General features: G+C 46.9%; 1 protein-coding gene across 3 annotated transcripts in view; it reads right to left on the reverse strand.

Annotated features, from left to right (window-relative positions):
- Positions 1-8,950: 8,950 nt before the first annotated feature.
- RTN3 (reticulon 3) overlaps positions 8,951-27,262 on the reverse strand; it is a 51,134-nt gene continuing 32,822 nt past the window's right edge. For 2 of the 3 annotated variants that reach the window (XM_087880911.1, XM_087880910.1), the window contains 6 exons: positions 16,090-16,297; positions 15,022-15,160; positions 14,452-14,521; positions 12,628-12,674; positions 11,011-11,069; positions 8,951-9,334 (listed from right to left, as the gene is read on the reverse strand). In XM_087880911.1, the coding sequence (XP_087737037.1) occupies positions 9,289-9,334; positions 11,011-11,069; positions 12,628-12,674; positions 14,452-14,521; positions 15,022-15,160; positions 16,090-16,297 (569 nt within the window). In that variant the 3' untranslated portion in view covers positions 8,951-9,288. Of the gene's footprint in view, positions 9,335-11,010; positions 11,070-12,627; positions 12,675-14,451; positions 14,522-15,021; positions 15,161-16,089; positions 16,298-24,705; positions 26,674-27,262 lie in introns of all 3 variants that reach the window. The other variant, XM_060682350.2, reaches the window with a different exon arrangement.

Genomic DNA, 27,262 nt, shown 5'->3' on the forward strand with positions numbered 1-27,262 from the left:
TTCCTCTGGAATCGTTTTATTTTTCCGCTTCCTGCCTCGGGAATGTCTTCATGGCAAAGCGTTAGAAAGCAAGAGGGAGAAGAGGTGGGGAAGAAGGCGCGGAGGAAAACGTTGGCCGGCCTGCAGTGGGAAGCGGAACTGGCGTTGGGACATTGGAGGGATAATTATTAGCACAAGGCACTGCGGAGTGGACGGTGCTTATTTTGAAATAAGCAAGCTTTCGGTTTTGCGACAGTAACGCCGTGCAATAAGCAAGGCCTTTTTATTCCAAAGCCTACCGTACCGGATGAAATCCTCCCAGGAAATGATAAACTCTGTTTCTCCTGCGCCCCCCACCCCCAAAGCTGAATAATGGCGACTGTACTGCACCCCAGAATCGGTGGGGGGTGGGGGTGGGTGGGGGAGGCCCTGGGCTTAGGTGGCGTCACTTAAGGAAAATCCCGGAGAAAAAAAATTGAGCCGAGTTTGCAGTTTTCTCTTGGAGTTGCACTTAAAAGCACACGTAGAAGGAGTTGACACATCACAAGATAAATCAGTGGATTTTGTGTTTAGTTACCATGCCAGGCAAAGAAGGGGGATAGTTCACATGGTTTCTTCCATGAAGAATGTAATTTTTCCAATATATATATATATATATATAAAGTGTTTTTCTGTCAAAGTCTACCCCAACATGTGGAAGGGAGCATCCTGCTTCCCTTTCGCCTTTCAGCTCCAATCCAGGAGCCCTCAAGCAGTCGCATTCACGACAAACCATTTTATACCAAATTTATATTTGCTGATAAAGAAATAAAGGGAGGCTAGTATAGATCTGTTTCAAGATGTTTAGCTCTCATCAGCTAGCCATAGCCTTACTCGGATTCGAACTTGTAAGGGTATGGCTAGCTGATGAGAGCTAAAGAGCTTGAAATAGATCTATACTAGTCTCCCTTTATTTCTTTATCAGCGAAATATAAATTCGGTATAAAATGGTTTGTCGTGAATGCGACTGTTTGAGGGTTCCTGCATTGGAGCTGAAAGGCGAAAGGGAAGCAGGATGGTCCCTCCCACATATTGGGGTAGACCAGGTGCTTCGACAGAAAAACACTTCATCTCTCCCCTGGCTCAAGCTGATAAAGGGAGGAGAACTTGTGGCTCAGAGGTTAATACAACTGCTTAATATGCAGGCAGCCCAAGTTCAAACCCAAGTAAGGGTATGGCTAATATATATATATATATCGGGTGGGTTCTACTTACCTTTACTACCAGTTTGCAACGGTATTATATTGCAGCAGTTCAGCACAGAAGGAAGCAGAAGGACAGTTTAAGCTGTGATGTTTTTCAGGTACACAAAAACAACAGAAAATTTTTTTAAAAAACCGGCCTCTTTAAATATCCCGGTGGTATTCAGCCGGTTTGGACCGGTTCACCGGAACCGGTAACAGAAATCGCGGGTAGGCCAGCCCACCTGCCCCGGCTCTATGCCATCCTATTTAGGCATGTTTTTGAGGCTGGGTGCAGGCACGGAAGACGTGCATGCTAGCAAACCACATGCAAGGAAGGCCGGATGCATGCATGGAGGGGGCACATGCATGCACGCGCATGCATGCGACGCACTCACATTTGCGAACTGGTCAGGAAAGTAAGCGGATACCACCCCTGATCCCAACGAATGCAGTCCAGAAAAAAATAACAGCCACCACCACCAAGTCTGGTAGATGGTTTTGCTCTTCTACAAATGTTGGCACTTCCATTCTCCTGGATTCCAGGGGCCTGTTTCCCTGTAGTTAAATGGTTAGGAGGACTTCCATCCGAGCACTGGGTTTTTCCTTCTGCAGCGAGTAGGTGGGTGCAGACTAGGGGTGAAATGTAAAATTTGTTACTACCGGTTCTGTGGGCGTGGCTTGGTGGTGGTGGGAGGTAATGTGACTGGGTGGGCATGGCCAACTTTTTTTTTTTTTTTTTTTTACTTTTAAAAGCATTTTTTCGGCTGAAGAGGTCGTAGAAAAAATGCTTTTAAAAGTCTCTGACGATCCCAGCTGAGCCGTGCCATCATCAGAGGCTTTTTTTTTTTTTTTTTTTACTTTTAAAAGCATTTTTTCTACAACCTCTTCAGCCGAAGAGGTTGCAGGAAAAAAAAAATGCTTTTACAAGCCTCTGACGATCAGGCAACTCAGCTGGGATCGTCAGAGGCTTTTTTTAAGGCATTTTTTTTTTCCCTACAACTTCTTCGGCCGAAGAGGTTGTAGAAAAAATGCTTTTAAAAGCTGAGCCGTGCGATCATCAGAGGCTTTTTTTTAAAAGCATTTTTTCAGCCGAAGAGGTTGTAGAAAAAATGCTTTTAAAAGTAAAAAAAACCAGCCTCTGATGATCGCGCGTCTCAGCTGGGCATTGGGGTGGGCAGAGATTTTTGCTACCGGTTCTCCGAACCACGCGCCACCATTGCTACCGGATCGGGCGATCTGGTCCGAACCGGGAGCATTTCACCCCTGCTGCAGACCTTCTCAAGGAAGAGGGGCGCAATTGCGAACGGTAGATATAAATCACGGCTAAGCGACGGGAGATGGACGTCTGCTGGTCGAGAAAGGAGGAGAGTGGGTGGGGTTTCCCGGAGGATCCCCTAGGCCCGTGATGGTGAACCTATGGCAAGCGTGCCCGAAGTGGCACACGGAACCACGTCGCCTAGCACAGGCGGCGGCGGCCGTACCTCTTCCGGGTTTCTGGTGCGCATGCGCACATGACGATCAGCTGGCCTTTGTGCGTGCGGCAGAGCTGGGCTTCCGTTTTCCGGCCTGAGCATGTGCGCCGGCCAGCTGATCGGTGTGCACGGCGGTAACGGGAAGACTTGCTGGCTGGTGTCCATGCATGTGCTGGAAACCGGAAGTACCATATACGGCGTGTGCATGCTCCCTCGGCAGCTCTTCCTGGTCGCGGCCCTGACGAGCGTGCACGGGTGCGAAGTGCTCCCTTTTTTGGCACCTGGTGCCCCCCACGTGCAAGCACCCCGTGCAGTGCCCCCCTCCGTTACCGCCCTAGGCTGCACCCAAATTGTTTGACTTTTAATGGGCCAGCGAGGAGGGTCTTTCAGGAAACGGGGCTTCGGAAAGAAGTTAAGCAGGGATCAAATGGAAGGGTTCTTGGCGCTCTCTTCAGCTTGGTGGTTTTCTTGCAGGCGTTTTCACGACCCAACTAGGTAACTTCATCAGTGTTAGAAAGGAAGGGGGGGTTTGCAAGAAAACACCTAAGCTCAGAGAGCACAACCTCATTTTAACCCTGAGCTACAAACATTCTCCTTTATATATCAAACTGGTAGGAGATGAGAGGAAAAGAAATCAAGATTTGGCATATTAAGAGTGACTGGCTGATTTGGGGAAACCTCTGGTTTAACTGGATTGCTGAGCAGAAGCGAGCTCAACCAGGAATCGTCATTCATTAAGAGACCTTCTGGATTTTCCTGAATTTACACCTTCTGCAACCCCTCTCGCCCGCAATCCTGCATCCTAGGGGTGCCTGAGGTCATCAAGCAAAAAAAAACAAAAAACCCCGTGCCTAATTTTCATCCGGCCTGCTGCAATTGGAACGAAACCAAATCGTACGTTCGCTCTCGCCACCCAAAAGCTGAATCGCTTTTGATATTCCGCATCGCCTCGAGGCAGCAAAAGCGATCCGAACTGGTTTTTGCAGCCGTTGCCCCAAAGGATTCCTTAATTTTAATTTTTTTTTTTTTTAAATAGAGTATGACGCAGAAAATTCTCCGCTAGATTTAGCGAGCTCCTGCTGGTAGAATTTTGCAAATGAGAAAAAAATGGTTTTTAAACAGCCCGAAAGCTTGATTTGAGGAGGAAAAAAGGAGCTATCTACCCTGTTTTCCCCAAAATAAGACATTCCCCTGATAATAAGCCCAATCGGGCTTTTGAGCGCATGGCAATAAGGCCAAGCGCTTATTTCAGGGTTAAATAAATATAAGACAGGGTCTTATTTTGGGAGAAACACAGTATAAACCAAGCACACCCATATTTTTGGCATTTTTCTCTTCCCAAAATGATGTCGCCTTCATTTCTTCCTTCCATTCATCATCCCTTTTTTCCTAAATGGGAGGTTGGGTCCATTTCATGGCCGGCCCTGTTCTGGTCCTTTTTTTTTTGAGTTTTGCCACCAAAAAAAAAAAAAAAACATTGCCGATGACAACAATCTTTGTGACTATGTGGGAACTTTTGTCTCTGTCGCTTGTGGTGGGGAGGGGGAGGGAAAAGTGTTTTGCATCGATACGAAATGTTTTTATATTATATATATATATTATATATAAGCACTAAGTTTTGTAAAAAAAAAAAAAACAGGTTGTGGAAGGGGAAAAAAAAAACCCTTTAAAAGTTCTGCTATTTTAAAATTGCAACTCTGGAGATTCCTTCTTTGAAAAGAAAAAAAAAGTTTGGGGAGGGGGCTCCAAGTTTTTCCTTTTGCTGCTGTGGGTTTGGGGGAAAAAAAAACCCGAGACCCTGGATCAGTGGTGGAATTCAATTTTTTTTTACTACCGGTTCTGTGGGCGTGGTGTGGCAGGGGAAGAATACTGCAAAGTCTCCATTCCCTCCCCACTCCTGGGGGAAGGATACTGCAAAATCCCTATTCCCTCCCCACTCCAGGGGAAGGATACTGCAAAATCCCCATTCCCTCCCCACTCCTGGGAGTATTCTGCAAAATCCCCATTCCCTCCCCACTCCTGGGAGGATACTGCAAAATCCCCATTCCCTCCCCACTCCTGGGAGGATACTGCAAATTCCCCATTCTCTCCCCACTCGAGGACGGATATTGCAAAATCCTCATTCCCACCCCACTCTGGGGCGGTTCTCCGAACTACTCAAAATTTCCGCTGCCGGTTCTCCAGAACCTGCTGAATTTCACCCGTCGCGGATCTGGTTTTTGCAGTATGAGGTCTAGTGCTAAGACTGGGAGATTCCCCCAGATGGCTATTTTCAATGGGGAACGGGCGAGGAAGCTAGTTCGAATCCTGGCCATCTCTAGGGAAGAGAGGGAGCGATCTGCCATCACGGAAGGCAAAACCTGTCGGATCAGAAAATACGGATTTTGCTGCTTTTGCAGCCTTTCTCTTCGGTTCCAGGGGGCTGTCGCTGTGTACCTTCGGCTATTGTCCAGCTGGGGTGACCGCTTGCCTTTACGGTGTCCTTCCCCCTCCCCTCAGAGACAGCTTCCCCCAAAATGGGAGAGGATGACCAGTTGCTTTGCCATTTCTGATGGAGCCCTATGGCTCAACCATGGGCCAATTCTCTCACAAGTCATCATATTTCTCATCTTAAACCAGGGCTCTCCAACTTTTAAGACTTGTGGAACTTCAACTCCCAGAATCCCCCAGCCATCAAGGCAACCCAGGCTGGGGAATTCTGGGAGTTTGAAGGCCACAAATCTTTAAAAGTTGCCAAGCTTGGAGACCAAACGCAATGCCAGGGAAGAAGTCAACCAGGTTGGGCCCTTGTTCGGCACCAATGACTGAACTATTTTGATTTGGGGGTTGGGTTTTTTTTGGCGATCTCCCAAATTAAGTAGGTAGTAAGTATGGCTCACTCAATTTTTATGGGTTTTTTTCCCCACCCCTTTCCATTCAGTTGATTGGAACGGATTCTCGGAAGAATGCCTAGAGGAATCCCTGCATTTCCCTCGGCAAGGTTTTTCAGAAGCGGTTTGCCATTGCTGCCTTCCTAGGGCTAGGAGAAAAAGGCTGGCCCAAGGTGACCCGTCTGGCTTTGTGCCCAAGATGGTACTAGAACTCCCCCATCTCCTAGCCTGACGCCTTCACCACCGCACCATGCTTTCCGAGAGGGGTGGTTCAAGAAATAATGAAATTTAAATAAACGGGGTATTCTTTAGCGGAGGCTGCTGTGCGGTTAAAAATAAAGGCAAATCAAATCTCCGATTGGAGGCGATGGTGGAAGGACCACCATCCCAAAGAGGGTGAATTAATGGCCTTCGTTTTTTTAATTGCAAAAATAAAGAGTTTTGAAGGGTTGCCAACTCAACAGGACCCAGACCGTGGGGGCAATAAACTGACTTTGTATAAATATACAAAAGGCTATTGCTTAACGCATTGTAAGCCGCCCTGAGTCTTCGGAGAAGGGTGGCATATAAATAAATTTTAAAAAACAACAACAACCAGAGCGGAAGCCTTGAAGATAATTACCGTCCGGGGTTTCATTTTGCTGTAAGACCACATCTAGAATCCTGCATCCAGTTTTGGTCACCACACTATAAAATAAAGATGTTGAGACTCTAGAAAGGGTGCAGAGAAGAGCAACCAGGATGATGAGGGGACTGGAGACTTAAAAATACGATGAACGGTTGCAGGAACTGGGCCTGGCTAGTCTGGTGAAGAGAAGGACCAGGAGAGACAGGATAGCATCTTCCAATATTTGAGGGGCTGCCCCAGAGAGGAGGAAGGGGGTCCAGCTATTCTCCAAAGCACCCGAAGGCCAGACAAGGAAGAATGGATGGAAACTGACCAAGGAGAGATTCAACCTGGAAATATAGAGAAAATTTCCTGACACTTTGAGAGCCATCAACCCATGGAAGAGAAATTGCCTTCGGAAGTTGTGGGAGCTTCATCCCTGGAGGCTTTCGAGAAGAGACTGGACTGCCATTGGTCAGAAATGGTGTAGGGTCTCCTGTTTGGGTGAGGGGTTGGACTACAAGGTCCCAACTCCGTTAATCTGAATCTATCTAAGATGATCAAAGGCCTGGAGACTAAAACCTACGATGAACGGTTGCAGGAACTGGGCCTGGCTGGTCTAGTGAAGAGAAGGACCAGGGGAGACAGGAGAGCATCTTCCAATATTTGAGGGGCTGCCCCAGAGAGGAGGAAGGGGGTCCAGCTATTTTCCAAAGCACCTTTGAAGGCCAGACAAGGAACGATGGATGGAAACTGATCAAGGAGAGATTCAACCTGGAAATAAGGAGGAATTTTCTGACAGTGAGAACAATCAACCCATGGAACAGAAGTTGAAAGCTGGAAGCTTTCAAGAAGTGACTGGACTGCCATTTGTCGGAAAAATGGTGTAAGGTCTCCTGCTTGGACAGGGGGGGTTGGACCAGATGACCTCCAAGGTCCCTTCCAGCTCTTGTTAATCCAATTTTTTGGAACCAAAGACTCGAGATCACCAAGTGCTCCTTTATTCAACACCACATCAAAAGGACAGTCGAGACCCTCTTCTCTCCCCCCCGTCTCCCACCCACCGTTGTTAAGTCTCAAGCCCCCAAGAGGCGCCCTCGCGTTTCCTGCATACCACCGTCCCATAAAGCACATCAGATGCGAAGGGCGTTGTGGGTAATTCTTGTTTTTGCCATCTACGTACATTTTTTTTAAAAAAGGAAAAGAAAAGAAGAGTCTGCCCCGGGCGCAAAAGGAGTCAGTTCACGGTAGGCAAACAACAGCAGTGACAGATGTTCGAAGCATCTGGTGCAGAAAAAGGCTTTTAAAAAGGGTATTTGGGGGGGGAGGCGGAGGGAGGGGAGGAGGGGGGGGTTGAAGAGGGGGAGAGAAGCCAGAGGCTTAGGGGGTCTCCTTGGGAAACAGAGGATGGCATTGAAGGACGTTGGGAATGCATGCAGCTCTCAAAAATGGGATTTCCCCCCCCCCTTACTGCCTGAAGTGGCACCCCAAGAATTAACCGGCCCCTCCCTCTACCCCGTGGAAAAATTATGGCACAGCTGCCTTCCGATGGATGGCAGGCGGGATGCTCTTCCCCCGAGCCAAGATTTTGGGGCTGACGTGCTTGAGGGTCTGCCTTCCCTGAGTCTGTGGCCCCCATCTCCCCCCTCAATTTTAAACAACAACCAGTTTGCAAAGGAAGGGTGGGTGAGATGTGAGAAGGGGAAGGAAACCGAGGCAGCCTCGGGTGGGGTGGGGAAGGCAATCTTTTCCTATTCAGTTTCCTATTTCTTTCTGGGGGGGTCTTCCTCCCCCCACCCCCAAAACTATGCCCCCCCTCCTCAATTGCTCAAACAAGAGATATGGCCTCTTTATTTTTCCCACTTTAAGCCCGGTTTCCACTTTTTCACAGGAAGGGAAGGGAAATCCCTGGGAATTTCCTCCCTCCGCCCAAAAGGACTACCCCCTCCATGAGGACTAGCCTCTTTGCTCTCCCAACTCTGCTCTTCCCTGAATCGGAAGCAAGAGTACGAGAAAGGGGGGGGAGGGAAATGAGGGAGGGGCTCAGAAGGAAGAGGGAGGGAATTCCTTGCCTTAAGTTTTTTGAGGCTAAAATGGTATGAGAAAGGAGGGAAAGAGGCGGTGGGAGGGGGGGGGTGTTGAATTATTATTATTTTCTTTTTTAAGGACAGCCATTTGTTACAGCAGTTGCAGACTTTTTCAGTTCGGGATCACGCAGGGAAAATAAAATAAAATAAAAATACAGAATTCGGGCAGGGAGGGAAGGAGAAGGATGAGCTTGCAAGAAAAGGAGAGGGAGCGAAGCCACAATGGGGAGGGGGGGATGCAGAATATTTTTATTTTCAGGGAGAAGAGAAATTGGGGGGGGCGGGGGGGGAGAAAAAAAAGGCTGCCCAGAGCTTCCAAAATTAGGAGCGTCTTATTCCGATGGGGTGGGGGAGAGGAAGGGGAGGTAAGGAAGCTGCAAACCTGGTTGCAGCAGATTCCTCGGTCCGTCCCGTCCCCCACCCCGAAGTTGGGAACCCCCCCCCCCATTTCACTAAGGAAGGAGGGCAAGCGAAGGGGGGGGAAATACTTGGGTTGGTTGGCAATCCTTTCATCCGAGGGGGATTGGAGGGAAGGAGGAGGGGGTCCTCACCGCTTGGGGAAACTGAGGACACTGCGGCCTTTTTGACTTTTGAGGAGTGTTGGTGGGTGGGGTGTTTTTCTCCAAGCATCGCCCCCCCCATCCTCCCCACTTACACGGGGGGAGTGTGGGGGAGGACTCCTTTTAAAGCACCTCCCCTCCTTTTTCTCAAGTTTTGTTTTTTTTTTAAACTACCCGATAAACCAGTTTCATGATTATTCCAGTGCATCTCTGAAAGCTCAGTGTTTCGGCTTTTTTGGGGAGGGGGAAGGGAAAGGGGTGGTGGTGATAATAATAATAATAATAACAATATTATAATAATAATAATAAAACACAATCAGTAAGCTTGGAACGCAGACATCAAGCTGACTTGGCAAGTTCCTTCATAAGATATGAGTAACAGTGATTATAGCCATGACACAAGAGGGAGTAATTTTTTGTTGTTGTTGTTGTTGGTGGTGGTGGTGTGGATTTCGTTAATGGCTGGGTATTCTTCGTGAGCTGGCGAAGGTTATTCGGGCTTTTTCTTCACGGTGCCGGGCAGCTTCGCTTGGATCCTTGGAACAGAAAGAAGAAAAAGGCGCTGAGAATAGAGGATCGTGCCGCGGAAAACCCCCTTGGTGGGTTCTTGCTGCAGCCGATTCTCAAAATTATTTTTTAATGAATGAAGATTGGAAGGAACGTGGCTCAACAGGCAGAGGTGGGATTCGCATTCGGTCACGCACCGGTTCGCCCAGCACCGGAAATGCGGGCGCACACTCGTGTGCCGTTCGCGCACGACGTCAAACAACACGGGAATTCGCTCGAGCGCGCCGTCAGCACGGGCGTCAAAATCACAGCGATATAGGACGGGATTGCTTCCAGGCGGGCAGGTTGCTACTACCAATTCGCCCGAACCGGTTGAATCCCACCTCTGTCAACAGGCCTTCTGAGAAGCTAAAACGCACGAGTATTTTGCAACTTGCCGGATTTTCTTCTGAGAGCCAATCGGCCCGCCCAGGAGAGGGAGAAAAGAAAGATGAAGGTCAAACAGAAGGGGAGGAAGGTTAATGGCCCTTTGGGCATTTTAAATATCCGTAAATCCCTGAATTATTTTTAGAGCTTCCATTTTTAAGGTTGTCAAACATGTGGAGGCTACCGTTTTTTGATTGTTCAGCAAAGTGAAATTTATTTCCTTCCTTCCTCTCCCTCTCTATACTTCTTTCCTTCCCATCTGTCTTATCCCTTCCTTTCCCTCCCCTTCCTTCTCATTTTTCTTTTCCCTTCCTTTCTCTTTTCCTTCCTTCCTCTTCCTTCATCATCTATTTTCCTTCCTTCCTTCTTCCTTCTATCACATTTCCTTCCATGAGCTTCCTTCCTTCCTTATCATCTTCCTTTCCTTCCTTCCATGATCTTCCTTCCTTCCTTTCTTCTTTATATTCCTTTCCTTCCTTCCATCATCTTCCTTCCTATCATCTTCTTTCCTTCCTTCCATGATGTTCCTTCCTTCCTTCCTTCCATCATCTTCCTTCCTATCATCTTCCTTCTTTCCTTCCTTCCATGATGTTCCTTCCTTCCTTCCATCATCTTCCTTCCTATCATCTTCCTTCTTTCCTCCCTTCCATGATGTTCCTTCCTTCCTTCCATCATCTTCTTCCTATCATCTTTCTTCTTTCCTTCCTTCCATGATGTTCCTTCCTTCCTTCCATGATGTTCCTTCCTTATCATCTTCCTTCCTTCCTCTTCCTTCCTTCCTTCCTTCTTTCCTTCCTTCCATAATCTTCCTTCCTTCCTTCCATCATCTTCCTTCCTATCATCTTCCTTCTTTCCTTCCTTCCATGATGTTCCTTCCTTCCTTCAATCATCTTCTTCCTATCATCTTCCTTCTTTCCTCCCTTCCATGATGTTCCTTCCTTCCTTCCATGATGTTCCTTCCTTATCATCTTCCTTCCTTCCTTCCTTCTTTACTTCCTTCCATAATCTTCCTTCCTTATCATTTTCCTTCTTTCCTTCCTTCCATGATCTTCCTTCCTTCCCTCGCCCAACTACCTCAGTTTTGGCCTATGGCTTTCTTCCATTGCCAAGGGGGATTCTGGGAAAGGCCCTCCTGAGCACACCTAAGCCACCTCCAGCCATTTTGAGGAGCTGGCAGTGGGGAGAAATGCCTCACAACTAACGAGGCTGAGCCTGATCATTTCCACCTCGGTCCTCAGAGGCTGCCTAGAACCGCTCTGTATCTTTTTGTGCGACTCACTTTGTAACGGCAGATTTGGCTTGATCCCGGAAGATCCCGACATAATGGTCGATCTGAGTCTGAGAACCAAAAAGCAACAGGGAAGATAAGTCAGGGATAGCAAAGATAGGTCATATATAGTCAAATTTATACATCTTCTGCCCAGGGTGGTAAGTCAGGAAACCTGGCAGTTTCAAATGAATATAAGGAGAATTTATTACAAGCTTTATTCCCTCTACAAAAATATGAACTGCTGTCAAAGCAAATTGGAGTTTCGGAATTTCAATGGAATTCAAGGTGGGCTGGGCTTACTGTAGAGGCCAAAATTGTGGAAACCTTTTTGGGAAAGGTGTATTTTTGAGGTTTGATGGCTAATAACACCACTTTTTATTTTTGGAGTTTCAAGGTAATCCTATTCCACTGCTGGAATGGAAATGCCTGAGAATAGCCAATTGACCTTAACCCAATGGAAAATCTATGGAGCCGACTCAAGAAACTGGTTAGTCAGAAGTGACCCAGCAATAAAACCCAGTTAATAGAAGCCATCATTCCATCTTGGTTTCACATTAGAACAGCTGCAGAAAGACTTGGTTCACTCCATGGGAAGTCGTTGTAAGGCTGTAATTCATGCTAAAGGTTACCCAACTAAGTATTAACTGACATGGTGATCATTTTTGTCTCTTTTGTTTTTTCTAGGGTGATCATTTTTGTCTATCTTGTTTTTTTCTACGTGTTTCACTTTTCTTCTTTATACTGTAACTGCTATTCTAATAGCAAATCCTTCATCGAAGTTATTGCATTACATTCTTGATTAAATTATCTTTCCATTGATATATAATTTTATGGTACTACTCCTCCCCCAAAAAAGTGATGTTATTAGCTAGTTTTAGAAAATATACTTTTCCCAAAAGGTTTCCACAATTTTGGCCACTACTGTACATCTCTTGTGGGCATGAAGAGACTCAAGACTGATGATGCGTTTGACCTCTCCTTCCCTCTCCCATTCATAGCTCTGGTCTGTCACCAGACCTGCTCTTAGACCAGCGTTTCCCAACCTCGGGCACTTTAAAAACATGTGGACTTCAACTCCCAGAATTCCCTAGCCTTTGGACCTTGCTGGCTGGGAAATTCTGAGAGTTGAAATCTACACGTCTTTAAAAGTGCCCGAGGTCGAGAAACACCATCTTTCGACTTTCAACACAGGCCCCTATCCTCTTAATTTTTATCCCCCCTCCTTTTTTTTTTAAAAAAAAGAGAGAGAATAAAACGCTGAAAAAGAATGAAGCAATATTCTATGTTTGAAAAATAAAGAAGAAATAAAACACATTGGTTTCTGTTCTTATTTACTCTTCCAAGTTCTAACAAACTGTCCAAATGCCCCAAAAATGGGATCACAAATTCTGCTCCCTTTTTTTGGACACTGTTCTCTCCGTGTTTCAAAGCTTGAGAAGAAGTTTGCAATTCCCTTCTTTATACTAGAAGAAAAAAAAAAAGCCAGGAAGCATCCAAAGTCCCCTAATATTGTCAAACCCACCAACTTCCCCCAAAATCCCATTATTTCAGCAATCCTGGGAAGACAACACATCCTATTATTTCTGAATTGGCTTGCTTAGAATTCTTGGGGCTGAAGTTACCCACCTTATATTTCTCATAAACGACCGGCATGCTGAAAACCAGCAATTCCCCTAAAAAAGAAGAAAAAAAGGCATTATGTCAAGCTGTAAACACTACAGCTTGACTACTATTTTGAGAGAACCCAGGAGCAAAAATACAGGACACAGAGGTTTTGTCATTACAAACAGTGGTTTATATACAAGACTTCTATATACAGATATACACATGGTAGGCACATACCAGGCAAGCAATCAATCTTCAACTCTACCCAGAGAGCTACAATGCAGATAGAACCCGATGAGGAGAGAGAGAGAGAGAGGGGGGGAGAGAGAGAGAGAGAGATGGAGGGAGGGGGAGAGAGAGGGGGGGAGGGAGGGATGCCCTCTCATGGCCTCCCTTATATAGACAGCTTCTCAAAGCGGCAATAACCCTGCTGACTCATCCTCAGTCTTAAAGCGGCAATAACCCTACTGACTCATCCTGGTCTACCGCCTTCCAGCGGCTGGTCAGCTCTAAATTATCATTAACCCTGACACATTAGAGGTCAAAAGGGGTGAAGCTTGATTCCAGAGAGGCTGTGGGGCCCAACCAAGCGATCTCCAAAACCCAAAAGCTACTTAAAAAAAAAATTGAGGACAGGTCTCAGGATTGAAAGCAGGCCTCTCTACGGTAGATGCTCTTTGCCTCAGGAGGAAAAAATGGAGGGGAAGCTGTGGGATTTTTGAACAAGTTAGGCAATTTGTTCTCTAGACAAATTTTGAGTTTCTAGACACTCAGAAAGAGGAAGGTTTAGGACTGGGAGGAAATGCATGGCACCAGAAGGTGGTGTAGGGACAATTTATACCTTGTCTTGGGCTGTTTTATCAAGCGGTCCAGCAAAGGAGAAATGCCCTATTTTGGCCACTGCTGATGTCCCTTTTCTTATATTTAAATCTTTATTTATTGATATTAGCCCTTGGGCCATATCAAAGTGCAGAGTTCCAGAAACAAATGATTACTAAAATTTGATAAAACCAATTTAAAATGGAATTTGGATAAAATACGATTTAAAATGAAATTGGAATAATGTTCTCATCATGCTACCGAACCGTCTGCATGGCTATTCCTTTGTCCAAGACCAAGACCAATTCCTTGTGTGTCCAATAAACACTTGGCTAATAAAAAATTCTATTCTATTCTATTTTTCAAACAGGTGCCTTAGATTTCTTTTTTTCCTTTTTTTAAACCACCTCTCCTTCCTGGATGTCTCTTCCTTATCGGCTGCGTACTTTGGAGAGCAAACTTAAGCATCAATCAAAGTCGCCTGAAGTCGCTTGGTAGGGAGAGGGGGGGTGGCATGCAAATAATAATAAAATGATAAAATAAAATAAAATATGAAGTGAAATGAAATGAAATGAAATATAAAATAAAAATAAAATACATAAAATAATAAAACAAAACATGAAATGAAATGAAATATAAAATATAAATAAATAAAAATAAAATAAAACAAAATTAAAATACAATAAAATATACTTTGGAACAGATGGGATTCTGTAGAGGGCAAGATGATAGACTGGTAGTACCGGAAAGACCCGAGTTCAAGAAGCCTCAAGAAGCTCCCTGAGACACTCTGGGCCAGTCCATCCCTCTCAAGTCAGCCTACCTCACAGGGCTGTTGTTCTGGGGGAAAATGTATGCCATTTTGAGGTCCCCAATGAAGCACGGGATATAAATCTAATACCTAAATGAAGAGTATAGCACAGAGAAGGAAGCAAATGGAGAAAGCAAGGGAGGTCTTGGCCACCTGCCTACCTGGTCACTGCGGAACTGTCCACACTTTCATCTCTACCTGTGTTTGCAACTTACCTAGGATGAGGAGGGTGATCCCATTAAAAATGGCCCCGACGTACGTCATCAGCCACATGACGACTGCGAGCTGCAGACCAAACAGGACACGGCACAGTTAGCAAGAACAGGAGGGCAGGGCAGCAAGGATCATATATGCTACCCGTGTTTTCCCGAAAATAAGACCCTGTCTTATATTTTTTGTGGACCCCGAAATAAGCGCTTGGCCTTATTTTCGGGGAGGTCTTATTATTTTGGGGCGCGTGGAGCACGATGCGGCTCCTCTTGCCGCCTTACCTCTGTGTTTAAATATTTACGGGGAGGGCTTATTTTCGGGGATATCTGATGTCTGACTCCGAAGGCAGCTGGTAACTGTCAGACGGCCCTGGCCCCCTCTCTGCCTCGGACGCAGAGCCCTCATCAGAGCCCTCTCCAGACTCCAGGACTGGCCCATGTTCCTCCCCAATCTCCTCACTGTCTGAATCTGCTGCCAGATCCGCTGGCGGGCCACAACGCCTACTGAGTTACCACCCACCACTCCCCGGCAAAGCACCCTGGACCCAAATTTCTGGGTTCAGCACTCGCGCTGACCTTCAGTGAATCGACCAAATCTTCCACCAGGAACAGGCGCAGGATGGCTTTCAGGATGTGATTGACGTGGACCAGGGCGGAGCTGACGTAGTGATGGAAGGTGTCGGAAGAGAGGGTGACGTCCATGTCTAGATAGGCTCTGAGGAGGGAAACGGCAGAGTGTCACAGCCAAGGAAACATATAGGTAGTCTTCGGCTTACCACCGATCCCTTAGTGATTGTTCGAAGCTACGACAGACCGCCCCCCCCCCCAAAAAGATGCTTACAATCCAGGTATGAACTTCTGATGACGGCTTCCAGCAGACAGCTGGTCATTTGCATCCTTTTAGAGGGTCGTTGAGGCCACTTGGGAGGTTTTTCTGTGTCCTCAGGGTCACCTGAGTAGTTTCAGCAGTTCCAAGAAGGCTCCACACCCCATTTGCACCACTCAGGGGACCCCGAGGACGCAGATAAACCTCCAAGTGGCCTCAACGACCTTCTAAAAGGATGCAAATGACCAGCTGTCTGCAAGGAGTATCAATCCTTCCGTTCCCCACCATCCCAGTCAGAGCTGAAGAAGCTTCTCGGATGAGAAGCAAAACGTCTTCAAGGAAAACCAGAAAGTCCAGTTGCCTCTTGAAAAAATAAAATAAAATGGAAGCACCTTTGGGACAGACACACCTTAAGTGCAGTGGTCGAGATACACCGCACAACTATTGTTTACTGTGCCCAGTGGTGGGTTGCTACCGGTTTGGACCGGTTCGCAAGAACCGGTAATAAAACCGGCGGGAGGCACCAACCACTGAGCTGGACGTCATCGTAGGTGATCTGTGCATGCGTAGAAGCTTCTGCATATGCGCAGAAGAGCATGTGGGCATGCGAGTGCTCGTGCGCAGGGACGATGTGAACCGGTAGTAAAGTTAAGTAGAACCCACCCGGCCGTGCCCATAAATACGCATTTAATACGCTCTTGTCCGGGATTCAGAGGGCCCCTGGGGATCCGAAACCACTCGGTGGCGATCTGCCCATTTCACAGAAGGGACAACTGAGGGCAGAAGACCCAAAGCGGACCCCCAAAAAGCCCGCTCACTTGAAGGGATGGCCTTCTTCGGATTTTTGCACAGCTTGGATGACGGACTTGTAGACCCGGAAGCAGATGGTGACAGACAGCAGGGCCAGGATGAGGTACGAGACGACGCTGATGACGCTAAAGGCGGCCAGGGAGAGCAGCAGGATCAGGGTGGTGCTGAAGACGGCGGCGGTCTTCTTGACATCCCTCCAGAAAACCAGATCTCGCACTGGGGAGAAAGAGGAGGCACCGGCAGTCAGCGGAGGAGAGTCCCGGTGGCGCAGTGGTTGGAGTGTGGTAGTGCAGGCTACTTCTGCTGACTGCCGGCTGACTGCAATTTGGCAGTTCGATTCTCACCGGGCTTAAGGTTGACTCAGCCTTCCGAGGTGGGTTAAAATGAGGACCCAGATTGTTGGGCGGCAAGAGGCTGACTCTGTAAACCGCTTAGAGAGGGCTGTGAAGCGGTATAGAACTCTGCATACCTCTATATACCACTGCTATTGCTATTGTTATCTGTAAAAGCACTATGAAGCAGTATATAAGTCTAAGTGCTACTGCTACCTTCCTTCCCTTCCTTCCCTTCCTTTCCTTCCTTCCTGTTAGAAGGCAGAATTGCAGGCTAACTCTGCCCACTGCCAGGAGTTTGATCCTGACCGGTTCAAGGTTGACTCAGCCTTCAATCTTTCCGAGGTGGGTAAAATGAGCACCCAGATTGTTGGGGGCAAGAGGCTGACTCTGTAAACCGCTTAGAGAGGGTGTAAAGCACTATGAAGCGGTATATAAGTCTAAGTGATATTGCTATTGTCCTTCCTTCCTTCCTCTCCCAGTGGTTAGAATGCAGTATTGCAGGCTAATTCTGCCCACTGCCAGCAGTTCGATTCTGACCGGCTCCAGGTTGACTCAGCCTTCTGTCCTTCCGAGGTGGGTAAAAATGAGGACCCAGATTGTTGGGGGGCAAGAGGCTGACTCTGTAGACCGCTTAGAGAGGGATGTAAAACACCGTGAAGGGGTATATAAGTCTAAGTGCTATTGCTATCCACCGTAAAATTGAGTGCGTCAGCTCTGCAGGGGAAACCGGTACCTCTATAAACTGCCCAGCCGGATGGGCAGTGTCTAAATTTGAAAATAAAAACATACAAAAACAAATAACAACTACGGGGAGTCCTCGACTTAACCACAGTTCACTTAGTGACCGTTCGAAGTTACAACGGCCCTGGAAAAAAAAGTGACCTAGGACCGTTTTTCACACTTACGACCATTATCCCAGGGTCACGTGATTTAAAATTTCAGACGCTGGGGCAGATGGTTCATATTTATGACGGGTTGCAGTGTCCCGGGAGGGGGAGAAGGGTATCACGTGATCCGCTCTGGGGACCTTCTGACAAGCCATGTCAACAGGGGAAGCCGGACTGATTTAACCACCATGCGACTCACTTGACAACTGCTGCGATTCGCTTAGCAACGGGGGCAAGGAAGGTCGTAAGATGGGGCAAAGAAGCTCACTTAACGAATGCTTCACTTAGTAACTGAAATGTTGACCTCATTTGTGGTAAGTCAAAGGCTCCCTGTTATTTACAATTGGGCTGTTTTGCAGCCTTCCAATGATGCTTTAGGATTCTCGTTTTAAACTAAAGGGAACGTTCCCCCCGAATCAGTTTCAAGATACAAAAACGGAATAGAAAATCTTCATTTAAAGAAAAAGAAAGGTGATTGACATAGATTTGTAGTCATAGCTGCATAAAACCAGCCTCTAGTCACAACAATTGGGAATTGCAATCCCCCAATTCATTAAGATTGCCGAGAAGCAACACAGAAGCTTTAAAAAGATTTTTTTTTTTTTTATGATGGAGTAAAACCTTCTTCCCATTCTCCTCCTCAGGATGGGAGTTTCTGAAAACGGAGCACCAGTTATAATTGTAATAAAAAAAAAAATACACCGATTGTAATTCTTGTTTCCAGGATATTCTTTTGTGGAGAATAGGCGAAGCCATTATTAAGTGAGACAAGATTTTCTTTAAAAAAAAAAGGAAGCTTTTGTAGATTTCAACCAGGGTGGATAAAAATTGATGATTTAAAAAATAAAAAGAAAATTGGATTTTAAAAAAATAAATCGGTTTTTTTAAAATTTAAATCAAATTTATTTTAATCAAATGCTTTTGGAGTGAAAAAATCCATGTAAAGGTAAGTTTTCTATGTAAGATAATATAAATAATTGATTTTATTCGGCATGACGGCCGTGGCCAGGGGGGCCTTTTATCAGGTTCGCCTGATTCGCCAGTTGCAGCCCTTTCTGGACCGGGACGCCTTGCGCACGGTCACTCATGCCCTTGTCACCTCCCGGTTGGACTATTGTAATGCTCTCTACATGGGGCTCCCCTTGAAGAGCACTCGGAGGCTCCAGCTGGTCCAGAATGCGGCCGCGCGGGTGGTTATGGGCGCAACCCGTTATGCCCATGTGACACCCCTCCTGCGCGAGCTGCACTGGCTCCCGGTGGTCTTCCGGGTGCGATTCAAGGTGTTGGTTACCACCTTTAAAGCGCTCCATGGCATAGGACCCGGGTACCTCCGAGACCGTCTTCTGCCACCAATAGCCTCCCACCGACCAGTTCGTTCCCACAGAGAGGGCCTCCTCAGGGTGCCATCGGCCAAGTTATGTCGGCTGGCGACGCCCAGGGGGAGGGCCTTCTCTGTGGGAGCCCCAGCCCTGTGGAATGAACTGCCCCCGGAAATTCGTAAGATCTCCGACCTCCGGGTGTTTCGCTGCGCATTGAAGACCCTGTTGTTCCACCAGGCCGGACTATCAACACAATAGTTTTAAATTGGGGTATTTAAATTTATTGGGGTTTTAAATTTGAGCCACTTATTTAATTATTTTAAATTTTATATCATTGTTTTGTCTGTGTTTTTAAATAGGCTGTACACCGCCCTGAGTCCTTCGGGAGAAGGGCGGTATAGAAATAAAATTATTATTATTATTATTATTATTATTATTATTATTATTATTATTATTATTATTATTATTATTATTATTATTATTATTATTATTATTATTATGAAATGGAGCTTAGGTACGTAGCATGAGGCTGCGGTTCGAATCCCTAGTATGGGTCTCCTGTGTGAGCAGGGGGCTGGAGTAGATGACCTCAAAGGTCCCTTCCAACTCGTTACTATTAAATTCTGCAATATTGGGACTGCCGGTGAGTCAACCGCAGGTCAGAGGAGGAGCCCCTGCGGGACAAGAGATGACAGTTGCTCTTTAAAAATGATGATTTAAATCGAGTCGATTTAAATCAAGCCATTTTACTAGTGATTTAAATCGTGATTTAAATCGACTCGATTTAAATCGACTTGATTTAAATGAAATCCACCCCGATTCCAACTTGATTGTTGACAAGAGTTTTATAAAGTTTGCATCACAATTTACCTTGGAACTAAAAATTCTGCATTTAAGCGCTTTATTAAGGAGAGGAAAGGTTAGGATGCAAACATCCCTTGTTTCTTAAATTTTGGATAACGCTGTGGAGAGGAGGAGGAGTTTCAAATGCCAAACAATTAAAAAAAAAAAAAGCTTTTGTTTTGTCCTAGCCTGATCTTCCTTTTTTTCTTCTGCTTTTCCAAAAAACGAAAAGGTGGCGACTTTAAGGATTTAGCAGCTTTAATATTGCAGGCTTGGTAATTTGAGTATTCCTACTTAATTCAGATAGCAAGCTGTACACTTTGAGGTGGAAAATACAGATCAGACATTAATGCAATTTATATTCCCCCAAAGAGCAAATTTAATTGAGGTAGAAGGCTGTTCTGTGGGTGGAGATGCCTTTCGACATTTTTATATATTTATTTAGCCACCAACCACCTTCTCCCCTATATTTCAAAATTCTCCCAGTTTACTATACAGCTAGTCCTCGACTTACAACAGTTCGTTTAGTGACCATTTGAAGTTACAACGGCACTGAAGAAAAGCGACCGAGGACCGTTGTTTCCACACTTATGACCGTTGCGGTATCCCCGTGGTCAGGTGATCAAAAAATTCACACACTTGGCCACTGACTTGTATTTATGACGAGTCCCGGGGAGTCACGTGATTTCCCCTTTTGCCGGACCTTCTGACCAGCAAAGTCAATGGGAGAAGCCAGACTCGCTTAACGACGGTGCGACTCACTTAACAGCTGCAGTGGTTTACTTAACAACTGGAGGCAAGGGAACGTCGTACGATGGGGACAAAAACTCAACTTAAAACAATAGAAATGTGAGTCGTAAGTCGAGGGCTAACCTGTATTGTGTGTTATTGAATGCTGGGGTGGTAAAGGTTACCTAAGCCATAGGTAAAGGTTCCCCTTGCACCTATGTGCTAGTTGTTCCCGACTCTAGGGGGCGGTGCTCATCTCCGTTTCAAAGCCGAAGAGCCAGCGCTGTCCGAAGACGTCTCCGTGGTCATGTGGCCGGCATGACTCAATGCCAAAGGTGCACGGAAAACGCTGTTCCCTTCCCACCAAAGGTGGCCCCTATTTCTCTACTTGCATTTTTTACCTGCTTTCCAACTGCTAGGTTGGCAGAAGCTGGGACAAGTCACGGGAGCTCACCCCATTCCACGGTGCTGGGATTCGAACCGCAGAACTGCCGTCCTTTCGATCGACAAGCTCCGTGTCTGAGCCACTGCGTCCCTATCTAAGCCACAGATCTGGAGAATAAAAGCTGAGGCTTTGCAGACAGAAAAGCATGTGGGGCTAGACCCCAGACAAGCCCCCTCCACCGCACCGCCGCCCAAAAGAATCCAGCACAGAAGAAGCATTTACAACTCAACACAAGGCTTCCTCTGTTTGAGTGGGTGGGGGAAATCCACTCCCCCTTGAGGGGTCCATGGGCCACGGGGCAGCTGGCCAAGAATAAAAGTTTATAAAAGCCCATCCTTTTTGGGGGGGGGGGTGGAGTCCCTGACTTAAAAAGGAGAGGGAAGAGGGGGGTGTCATCCTCCTCCATCTCTCCTTAAAGATGTAATCTCTCAAAATTGAGCTCACAGACACCGCGCCCCCCCCCCCAACGTTTTCTTCTGGAAATCAAAAAAACATCTCTTTTATCTTTTATACAATTCTGGTCTAAACTACAAATGTATGGCAGATCCTCGGGATGCTTGGTGGGAAAACACACACACACACACACGACACAAAATTCCAGTTTTTCCAGATTTTTTTGCATACCGTTTAGCTCCAAGGGTTAGGAAGCCGTGGTACCTCCCCCTCCCAACTGTCTTTCTCACACGCTTTTGACTTCAGTTATGTGAAATCCCACAATGGCTCTTCCCCACCCACCCATCCACCCTCCAAACAGAACTTATAATTGTAGGGCTGGAAGGGACACCCTGGAGGTCATCTAGCCCAACCCCTTGCTTAAGGCAGGAGTCCTTATACCATTTCAGACAAAGGGCTGTCCGATCTTTTCTTGAAAACCTCCAGTGAGGAGGGAGGGAGGGAAGGAAGGAAGGAAGGAAAAAAGAATAGAAGAAGAACATAAAGAGTGTTGAAAGGAACCTTGGAGGCCTTCTAGTCTAACCCCCTGCTCAAGGCAGAGTCTTTATACCATTTCAGACAAATGGCTGTCCAGTCTCTTCTTGAAAACCTCCAGTGATGAGGAAGGAAAGAAGGAAGGAAGGAAAGAAGGAAGGAAAGAAAAAAAGGAAAGGAAAGAAAAAAGGGAGGGAGGGAGGAAAAAGGGAGGGAAGGAAGGAAATAAAAAGGGATGGAGGGAAGGAAGGAAGAAAGGAAAGAAGGAAAGAAAAAGGAAGGGAGGGAGGAAGGAAGGAAAAAGGGAGGGACAGAGGGAAGGGAGGGAGGGGAGAGGGAGGAGGAGGAAAGGAAGGAAGAAAGGAAAGAAGGAAGGAAAGAAGGAAAGAAAGAAAAAAGGGAGGGAGGGAGAAAGGAAAAAGGGAGGGAGGGAAGGAAAGAAGGAAGGAAGGAAAGAAAGAAGAAAAGAAAAGGGAGGGAAGGGAGGAAGGAAGGAAAAGGGAGGGAAGGGAGGAAATAGGGAGGGAGGGAAGGAAGGAAGGAAGGAAGAAAGGAAAAAAGAATCGCAGAAGAACATAAAAACAGTGTTGAAAGGGATCTTAGAGGTCTTCTAGTCCAACCCCTTGCTTAAGGCAGGAGTTCTTATACCATTTCAGACAAATTGTCCAGTCTCTTCTTGAAAATCTCCAGTGATGAGGAAGGAAGGAAGGAAGGAAAAAAGAATAGCAGAAGAACAGTGTTGGAAGGGACCTTGGAGGTCCTCTACTCTTAACCCCCTGCTCAAGGTAGTCTTTATCCCATTGCAGACAAATCGTCGTCCAACCTCTTCTTAAAAACTTCCAGTGTTGGGAGCATTTCACAATTTCTGGAGGCAAGTTGCTCCACTGATTAATTGTTCTCACTGTCAGGAAATTTCTCCTTAGTTCTAGGTTGCTCCTCTCTTTAATGAACTTCCACCCATTACTTCTTGTCCTGCTCTCAGGTGCTTTGGAGAGTAAGTCGTCCCCCTATTCTTGGTGACAAGCCCCTCAAGTATTGGAAGATGCACTGCCCCCCACCCCCCCACCCCCAATCCTAAATAGCTAACTAGTTACCTTCACAACCAACTGCTTTGAATTTCCTTCATTATCAGAAATATTCACTGGATTAAAAGAAACAAACACAAAAAAAAGCTGCAAATTCACTGGCAATAGTTATGGAGGAGTATTCCATCATACATTTGCAGGTAATCCTCAACTTATGGCCATACTTGGCCCAGAATTACGGTTGTAAGTCGTTGCAGTCTTTAAGCAAACACGACATTAAGCGAATCAATTTTACCTAATGGGCATTTTTTTACTGGAAAAACAAAGCGACGCCAGAAACTGACAAAAAGCATCAAAATGTGTCTTGGAGCCATCATAAACTTTGAAATCAGGTTGTAACTCGCTTTTGGGGGGTCCGTTGTAACAGTCACCAGAGCAACTGGTCATAAATTGAGGATTACCTGTAGTTCTTGTCTAGAAAGCTCTAACTTAGTGACTGATCTTGGGTGAGGGTCTACGCAGTTTGGATGTCTCAGTGAGCGTTTCACGAGTGGGGGAAAAGCATCGTGGTAAAAATTAGCAGCCGGGCTGATGAAATTCTCTCTCTGGAGAAGGAAGAGATCAGGAGATCGCCCTTCTTGAACCCTGGATAGTTGGTCCTTTCGAGAAGATCTCAAGAATTGAGGGTTTTTGCACTCCATTGTGCATTGAACAGTTTGGGAGCTGGAGGAGGAATGGCAGAAACTGGAGGCGGAGTCAAAAGAGGAATCGGCTTAGAATCCCTACATAGCCATAAGCGGACTAAATCCAACCTCCCTTGTATTCTGTGTTGCGGCCCGCGGGCGGCCAGTGGAACTGGCAGCAGAGTCAGACAGTGAGGAGGTTGGGGAGGAACATGGGCCAGTCCTGGGGGGGCTGGGGAAAGCTCGGACGAGGGCTCTGCGTCGGAGGCAGAGAGGGAGATAAGACAGCAGTGAGGCAGAGGAACAGCTGGACCCTGTTCCCACTGTGTGCATGCGCAGAGCTGCCAGAAGACAAGAACAACTCAGAAAGCAGGGTCGACTCAGGAGTAAAGCCACACCTTGGAGGTGATTGTCCCCTCCCATAGGAAACAAAAGAGAAGCGAACGGGGAGGGGGCTTTTGAAGGAAACAATTCCTTCATTCCGTGACACTGAGAGACTCTGTGCCAAGTTTGGCCTTGTACTGCATTTGGAAACTAGTTACCTGGCAGCCTTCCAAGCGAGATAAGGTCGGTGTTGATAAATATTCCTTTGACAAACTGTTTGGACAGGCCTTGCTGACTGTGAATGAAAGGAATTCACAGTCGTGTAAATAAAAAGAGGTTTTGCCGGGACCAAGACTCTGCTTCCTGCTTTTTAGGGAAGCCTAGGTCAGAACATTCTGTTGAGCCTTATCTAACTCCAAGCCGCTGCCGATTGTTAGTTGAGAAGATTCTTGCGCATAAGCTTTCAGCAATAAATCTGTTTAATTGGATCTTCACAAGTGCATCTGGTCTTGCAACAGACAAGAGCCAAGGAAACACCAACGTGCCCCTGAAAAATCGTTATGTAGCCTTTATGGATACGACCTACAGAAACCTCACTTTCTTAAACACTTTTGCATACAACTAATTTACAACTTAAGAGAGATATTCCGAAAGATACTCGGTAAGTTACCTTCATTTTGGAATTAAGTAGAAGGGGGGGGGAGTGGGAAACCCTACTATCTTACAAGAATTTCAATTTAAAAGCCAAAAGCTTAACGAGACTGTGATGTGAGAAAGTTTTAAACGGATAAATGGGATAGTGTTTTTAGAAAGCAAAAGGATATATATATATATATATATTTTTGGTCTTCCTGACCAAATACGTCTTTGAAAACCGTAAAATTAACCAGACAAATAGAGTGGAACTTCATGGGAATGCTGATGATGATGATGATGATGATGATGATGATGATGATGATGATGATGTGGGATTTTACAAATAAGGAGGTAAAAAGTAAGCTTATCCAAGTATCCACTGTCACCCCAGTGGAAATAAACAACACAATATCCACCGTTATATGCAGGGAGCTACATGCAAGCCACAGCATTACCTTCTTGTGTGGTTACCTGAGAATTCAGCCAGTAATTTTGTCATGGCGTGTAGTGCGGACGGCGGCTCGGGAGGAAGCGGATGAGACGTTTTCCCAAGACTGACACTGGCGGGAACCAGCATCACATCGACAGCCTGCTCAAGGCAGAGGGGCCTCTTCTCCAAGGCTGACTTTGGAGCAGATGCTGGAGCGTCAGGCGGGAACTCACAGTACTGTCCAGAATGCCTCCCTCTGGAGGGAGAGAAGAGCGGGGATCTCTCCATCTCGGCTTTCCTCCCCACTTCTTTGAGGGCTGTGATGGTGACGTGCTCGTGTTCGAAATCTTGCTTGACTTGGGGCGGCTGCTGAAAGTAGGGCCAGGCCCCTTGGGAACGGGCAGCCTTCAGCTCTGCCTCCGAGAACATCTCGACCGGATCTTCGGGCGATTCGCCCCCCTTGGATTTTAAGCACTCCTTCATGAAGTCCATAAAACTCTCACTGCCCAGCCCGTCAGGGCACACCACCTCTTTGACGCTGTCCAAGGTGATCTTTCTCGAAGGGTCTTCGGCCTTGGGAGTCTTCCTTGGCACCTCCAGTTCTCCAGCATCGAACACCTGCTTGGCTTTAGAAGGTGCGCTTAGACCTGGTTCCCTGGAGGGCTGAAGTGCAGGAGGCGATCTCTCCACAGCCTGGATTGCTTTGAACTCATCGGCGAATCGCCAACGGCTTTCCAAGGACTGGGGAACCATCTGGTCTTCCTGAAGCTCATCAGATGCCTCTTCGTCCTCCTCATCTATATATTCAATTTCGGCTTCAGAAGAGCCGGTGAGTTTCGAGAACCCCTGGCAATTCACAGCCGCCGCCTTATTCGGGAATGTCAGGTCAGCTGGAACATCTTCGATGACCGTGTCATCAGATTCTCCAGAGCTATCCGCATCGGCCGTTTCAGGCAAGCATGGATTGGGCCAAGACAGCTCGGCTGTCACCTGGAAGACTTCCGGAGGAGCACTTTTCACCGCAGTTACGGCTTGGCCAACCACCGTGGCTTGATTCTTGTCTACTTTTGGAGACGGCTTGCCTTTTGGGTGGAGCCTGATCGTGACGGGGTGGTGAGGCACGGACGCCTTGCCGGTTTCCACATCGCTAGGGCTCACCACAGTTTCTGGAATACTGCCGCCGATTTCGGCAGACGAGGCCTTAAAGCCCGTGTCGATAAAGTCATCCGTCTTGTCTTCCAGATCCTTACTGGGAATCAAGTCCCAGTTAAGCAGCTCGTTGTTGAAGCTGTGCAGTTCACGGACACATTTGGAGACTTCCTCCAGTGCCGCCGTCGTGCCTGAAGACTGGCGGGAGAGCCCCGGTCCTGAGGGAAGCCGCCCGCTGCTACGGGGCTTTATCTGGAACTCGCAAACGCTATCTTCTGGAATGTCAGTCAACAGCTCCCTTTCGCTGTGGATCACCCAGTTGCTCCCAATGTCCTTGGAGTTGTTGGTCGGAACCTCTTTGAATTCCTTATCAAATTCCAGTTTGTCAGCAATGACCTCAAATGGAGATTCCGGGGAATCTTTTTCCACGGGTGGCTCCACAGTGACGCTGGGAGACGGGGTGGAATGTGAACGGAGAATCTCAGAAGGAACCTTCTCGCATTCGTCTTCCGAACTGGCCAACAGTGCAAATGTGGAGTGCCCTTTTGACCCTCGTTCTTCTTCAGACTGGCATCCATTCTGATCAGTCTTACCATCCAGGGGACTAGCTCCTGTGAACTCACTTTCCCGCAGAGAAGTTGCTTCCACAATGGGGCCGCGGCTACGAATTTTGGATCCAACTGAAAAGGGCAATTCCATTTGGCGAGGAGATGCCACCGAAATGGTCTCCATCCTTGAAGCTTCCTTGGTCCCTTGGACGCTTCCTGGTTTTGGTCCTTCTAAGACTTCCTGTTGTTGGTCTTTGGGGAGAGCAGAGTTGGCTTCCCTCTGATTCCCGGAATGTGTTAAATAAACTCCGGCTGATGGGAGAGAAGAAGGAAAGGAGCAGGGAACTGCATCCGGCAAGCTGAATCGTGCCAAGGAAGACTCTCCGATTTAAACGGGGAGGGACACAGAGAGAGAGAGAGAGAGAGACGCACACAGGATCGGCGACAAATGCCACAATCAAGCAGGCAACATGCTCGCCACGAAACGAAAGCCACGATTCTACCCTACCAAATGCTGCGCGCATGCATAAGACCGCCGACTGACGGACAGGAAGGTCTGTAGGGAGGCTGCAATTCACATCAACGTAAAAAAATAAAATAAAAAAGTGACCAACATTTAAATTCACGGGAGGAAGACAGCCGAAGTCAGCCAAAGAGAGAAAGGCAAAAATAACAGATCATGCTGGGGGGACAGGTGAACGGAAGCAGCCACCCCACCTTGCCCCAAATGCAAATAAACTGCCTCAAACAAATTGTAGAAGGTCGTCGGGTGCTCGCAGGTCAGATGTTGTAGGAATGATACAACCTGAGTTTCCCCCCTTGCAATACATCTTATTTCTACAGCTATTTGGGATCATGCTTAATTCTACCTGATCTACCCTGTTTCCCCCAAAATAAGACA

Source organism: Pantherophis guttatus, chromosome 18 (genome assembly GCF_059756535.1).
Source record: "Pantherophis guttatus breed Tessera chromosome 18, ASM5975653v1, whole genome shotgun sequence".
NCBI classification, from domain to species: domain Eukaryota; kingdom Metazoa; phylum Chordata; class Lepidosauria; order Squamata; family Colubridae; genus Pantherophis; species Pantherophis guttatus.